This window comes from Citrus sinensis, chromosome 2 (genome assembly GCF_022201045.2).
Source record: "Citrus sinensis cultivar Valencia sweet orange chromosome 2, DVS_A1.0, whole genome shotgun sequence".
In the NCBI taxonomy this organism is placed as follows: Eukaryota; Viridiplantae; Streptophyta; class Magnoliopsida; order Sapindales; family Rutaceae; genus Citrus; species Citrus sinensis.
This window is the reverse complement of record NC_068557.1, coordinates 25602554-25607860: the sequence shown is the minus strand read 5'-3', so window position 1 is coordinate 25607860 and position 5307 is coordinate 25602554. Positions and strand designations below refer to the sequence as shown.

General features: G+C 34.8%; 1 protein-coding gene across 1 annotated transcript; it reads right to left on the bottom strand.

Annotated features, from left to right (window-relative positions):
* Positions 1-1320: 1320 nt before the first annotated feature.
* LOC102627119 (mannose-6-phosphate isomerase 1-like) lies at positions 1321-4466 on the bottom strand. Its single transcript, XM_006469025.4, has 5 exons — positions 4003-4466; positions 3708-3875; positions 3050-3262; positions 2247-2513; positions 1321-1865 (listed from the first exon to the last, which is right to left on the bottom strand). The coding sequence occupies exons 1-5, from the start codon at positions 4324-4326 to the stop codon at positions 1545-1547; spliced, it is 1293 nt and encodes a 430-aa protein (XP_006469088.1). The 5' UTR covers positions 4327-4466; the 3' UTR covers positions 1321-1544.
* Positions 4467-5307: the final 841 nt, after the last annotated feature.

The window sequence follows — 5307 nt, the reverse complement described above, 5'->3', positions numbered from 1 at the left end:
TAGATCGCATGAAGAAACTCATTATGTCGATGACTTCTCAAATTCTTTTCCCCTGTCAGGGTTGGTTCATTCTGGAAATGAGCTAGACCCTTCATTAAAATTTGATTTGTTTGTGTCTAGTACCGCAACTACTACCTTCACTGCTATTGAGAATCCCAAGTCAGAGCTAGACAACTATTTGAAGGAAAAACTCCTAACCAGGACTCATGACTTCAATATATTGACTTGGTGGAAGATAAGTGGGATTAAGTATCCTAAGTTATGTAATAGTGCTAGAGATATTTTGGCCATCCCTGAGTCTACAATGATCTCTGAGTTTGCTTTCTGTGTTGATGGTAAATTTTTGCATGAAAGTCAAAGTGCACCGCTGAAGATATATTAGGCCATAGGGGATGCTCAAGATTGGCTATGGGGCTGATAAGGAATGTATGTGAGCATAACCATGTTATGGATTTAATATTTGGTGCTTATTTTTACATTATCAACTTTTTTTTTTTTCCCTTTTCAGATTCATGCTCAACAAGATATTCTGGGGGTTGCTGTTCTCATGGCAGTAATGAAGACGAAGAAGCCGATCGCCACGATGGAGACGGAGAAGAAGAACCAAAACTAAAACAAGAAAATTATGAGGTTAATGATATTGTTAATATTGTTTCTAAATATGACTGGCGCTGAATCAATGAAGATAAAACTGAATCTACATTTTCCTTTTCAATAATTAAAGGAAACGCGATGTACGGATTCTTAAGAAGGGATCCCATTGCATTGGTGATGACAAAAACAAGGAAGACTGCTATTTTGTCTTTATATATGTGTTGAGTGTATTGTAATGATCTTGTTCATGATAGTACAATTGAGCGGATTTTATATCAGAAAATTTTGTCGTATTGGGTCCTTTTATTTATATTATTATTATGATTTAGGAGAAAATGCTTTGCCGGTTTTAGGGTACGTTTGGAATTGAAGTTGGGCACATCATTAAAGTATTTGATAAACATTAATTATTTTTTTTTAAAAGTTATATTGATATGATTTTTTTACTTGTATAATAAAAAATCTATTACATTTTGAATAATTTTTTCAAATTTATTTATATTTATTATATATTATTAATTTATATTTCATAATTATAACTTTTTCTTCACAGTAACTATAACTTAAAAGTTATAACACCTCAGTACCAAACAAAACTTTAATATTTTGTTTTACTAGATATAAATCTTCATGTCTAAAGACTCTGATTACTAAATAAGTAATGAGGATGAACAAGAATAATCATCATCTCATTAGTGTCGGCTTAGAGATAAAAATGTATTTGGATGGCATCTATCTCCAACTTCAATTCTTTGAAAATCACACTACTCTTTTGGGGGAAAGTCATATTCACTTAAAAATAGCTCAAATTAAACAAAAGAATAAAAGCCGTAAAAATTGTGAAATACTAAGTTGGGATTATTAACAACTACTGAATGATATCCGAAAGGTTGAAACTCTCTTCACTTCTTTTCTTCTATACATTTCTAATTATTCATACTAAAATATAATCAAAAAGCCTGAAAGAAACTGCTGTTAACTCCAGCCCTGTACAAGTGCAACTCTTTTGATTGAGAAGCTATGGTAAACTCCATGTAGGCAGGCACAAACAAAACCTCACCCTCTTCAACTATCTGTTCTTTAGAAAACCCTGCAGATAGTGTACCATTCCCGGAAATGAAGAGAAAAAGAGATGGTCCGGCTACTGAGGGAAAGACCAGTGATGCAGCCTGAGGTATAACGCAGCAATCCACTTCAAATTCTTCGAATGGTGGTAGATACCTTGTTGTGTATGGATTCAAGGAGATTCCTTTCAAGATTTGCGGAAAACCCTGCAATGAGAAACAAATAACTCTTCAGATTGTACTATGGGGAGCCAAATTATAAATCGTTCTAATCAAAAGGAATTTCAATGGTTTGTCTATGCAAAATTCAGGACATAAAGTTCACATGTCAAAGGGAAATGAAATAGTAACCTGCAAATGTATATACTTGTAAATCATTAGGTAGGTTATCAACAGCAAATACAGATCCCAAAAGGAATGAATACCAATCTAGCAAGTATTTGGCTTAAATATAAATATGCATGCAAATGTTTTCTTCCTTAAATTTGGACTGGTATGGGCATGCATATGCCTGCAGGCCCCCACTGACCCATTGGCCTTATTATATGTATATGTTCAGGGAGATTTTTCACACAAGGGGCCCATTACCTGTCGACGGTTTAGCATTGAAAACAGGGTTTGGATATCCCTGTGTTTAGATGTAAGGCCAGCTCGAACAACATTGTCGGAGGTTGCCATACACTCTATGCATTCACCACGGATATAGGCATGAGGCTCATTTGCCCCTATGCACAATGCTTCACCACGATTTAGCTTAACGTAGTTGAGTAAAAATGCTGCTAGGACACCTGCATCATCAGGATATTGACCTTCTAGTCTCAGAACCAACATTTCCTTATCTGTCAACTGTCTTTTCTGATTCAATGAAGCACATAACATGGTAAGAAAAGAAAACTTAGTACTGCAATGAACTTTAACATGGGTGAATGATGTGCTACAACATGAAAATAGAGAATAAAACAGTTTAACCATGCCATTTGCCATCATTTCACAAATGAATAAGCCAAAATGGGGAGAAATAATCACGTCAACTGATATGAAATGACTTTACATGTTAATCATGTCAACGATTCTACAAATTCTCCCTCTTGTTTTTATCATCTAGTTGATGGACTGCCTCTAATGTTTCCTCCTTTGTCCACCAGACTTGGAGTTGCATACTTTACTTTCTTTTCACTTCTGTCTTCTTAAGATCTCCAAATCTGAACCTAAACCTATTTAATTCCATATTTACCATGAGTCATCCACCATTATACACTTCAGTTTTATTTCATAAGTACAGAACTGATACAATACACCAACTTTATGTGCAGGAATGCTCCTTAACCATGCAATTGTGCTTGCAACCAATGCTTCGAAATTCAAATAGCAGAAATGTAATTTGAATTCACCTTTTTCTCCAGATTCAGACGCCATTTCAGTCTAGATATGATCTCACAAATTTCGTCCTTACTTGACAACAGAATTTGACTGAAGATAGACTCTACAATAGCTTTCACTTCCTGGCTCCTGCCAAATTCATTGACAGGAAAACACTGCTCTGCATCAGCACCTCCAACCAAATCTACAATCTCAGGAACAGTGCATAACACATTCCTAAGCTCCTGCAGAACAACCATACCATAAGTAAAACCTAACCAATCTGAACATTGAAAGTACTGGATTCTATAAGAACATATAATTTTTTAATTTCCTTGCCCTATTTCTATCTTCAAATAGATCAGTTTACTACTGTATCTTCCATGTCTGTCTCCTAATTACATAGTTATTGTAAAGGTATCAGCAGATATCAATTAGAAAATTTCAATCTTTTTTCCCAATGATACTTTTTACCATCAACTTCATAATCAAACACACTCTAATGAGATGCAGATTCAAAATTTCCATCGAAGATCTAGGTTTGATTTCTTTTAAGACACATTCATAGGCAACTTCATTTTATATTTCAATTTTACCAGAAATCGAATCCTGCAAAGCCAGTAACAAATCCATACAATCAGAAAGAACAATCAACCTAATACTAATGTCAGATATGAAACTGCGTGTCACCTTGAGGCTAATAAAGCCACACAAAGCCTCAAACTCAGTCAATGCCAATGCCATTTCAGGCTTGTGATTTTCATCACTGTACAAACTCGGCTGTGACTTATGAAGTGTCCTTGCCAATTCCTTGTCCGGATGCGCCTGTATCGACAATGCCTTCTCAACGGAAAGCACCTTAAACCCACAACCAAAACAAACCAAATCATCAAAATCAAACACTTGCAGAACAAAAACAAAAGCAGAAACAAAATCCCTTTCACTTGAACTAAAAAACTCAAAAACTCAAAAGCCACAGACTAACCTTGAACAAAAAAGGAAGATCACCGCCCCATTTGTTCAAGACTCGATCCCCCAAGACATCAGGGTTCTTAGAGATCCATTCCTTGAGACTAAGACCTCCATGATCCAAAAAGGAGGCCCCAGATTCATGAGTCCCGATCCAGAACTCAGCATAAGGCTCATTTGGGTTAATGTGGGTTCCTGAATTTAGATAAAACAGACGAGACACGTGTGACTTGTTGCCAACAATGCCCCAGTTGTAATTCTTGACAGCACATTGCAGTCTCAACGGCTTGTTGATCATTCTCTTTCTCTTTTTGATCTCCGTGTTATTGTTTTCTGCCATGTCTACATACTTGTTGCCAGAAGACAAATGACAAATGTAAAAGCAGAGAAACCAAAGGTTTTGTAATGGGTTCGGGGTTTGTTACGTGCACAAGAAGTTGAGAAAAAGCTTCTTAAGGGGGTTTTGGAAAGATGTGCTGCGAATCCGTTTTTTCTGGTTAAGTACAAGTGTTTCATGCACATTTAGCTTATATTCCTATATGGTTGTACCATGAGTAAAGGGTGCCCACTTTTCCTTTCTTTCTCTCCCTCTCTCCCCTCTTTTTTTAGTTTATTCAGTCATTTTATTTATTTGATTAATTGATTCTTATTTGATTCTCCTTTTCCTTTTTTGTTCTTTAATTTTTCTAGTCTTGTATGGTACCAACCACTAAATGCCACCAATTATTCTCTCTTATTGTTTGTTTATAAATTGTTAAGTGTAAACCCTAACCACACAAATTAATAACGATATATAATAAATTTTGATATGAATTATTTATCCTTTGAAAAGCTTAATATTGTAAATAAAATAAAAAATAGAAGGTATCAACTAATGGTGCAAAATTACACGAAATGTAGGTAGTAGGCTAGTAGTTATGATTAATGTGCATAAAATAAGGAATAGTGAGGGTGTTTCGTTGGGGATTTTTAGGAGCAAATCCTGGAGAGATCCACTCTCTCATGAATCTCTTCTTAATCTGAAATCTTTTGAATCAATTTTATCCCTATTTTTGCGAAATTGTACTTTTTTGCTTTAAAATTAAATTTTGGGTTAGTCAAACTCCTGAAAATTGCTTTTTCTTTTCATGGAGGACTAGATTTGTAAGGAAAGGAAAAAAGTATTTTTCACCCATAAGATTTAATACAATATTTCATTCATCTTTGCTATTTAAATAATGAGTAATGATATAGTCACAAACTCTTATACAAACTTATCTTGTACAAGTGGCATGATAAAATTGGTTGAATTAAATATCTATTGGCTCACATGATTTATTTT

What these genes read in the sequence shown, in the direction of transcription:
- LOC102627119 (XM_006469025.4), bottom strand. Translation starts at nt 4,326, where the DNA reads ATGGCAGAAAACAATAACACGGAGATCAAAAAGAGAAAGAGAATGATC. An exon ending in GTGGCTTTATTAGCCTCAAG is followed by an intron (nt 3,263 to 3,707) that starts GTGACACGCAGT and finishes GTTGTTCTGCAG; the next exon opens with GAGCTTAGGAATGTGTTATG. An exon ending in CAATGCTAAACCGTCGACAG is followed by an intron (nt 1,866 to 2,246) that starts GTAATGGGCCCC and finishes TTCTCATTGCAG; the next exon opens with GGTTTTCCGCAAATCTTGAA.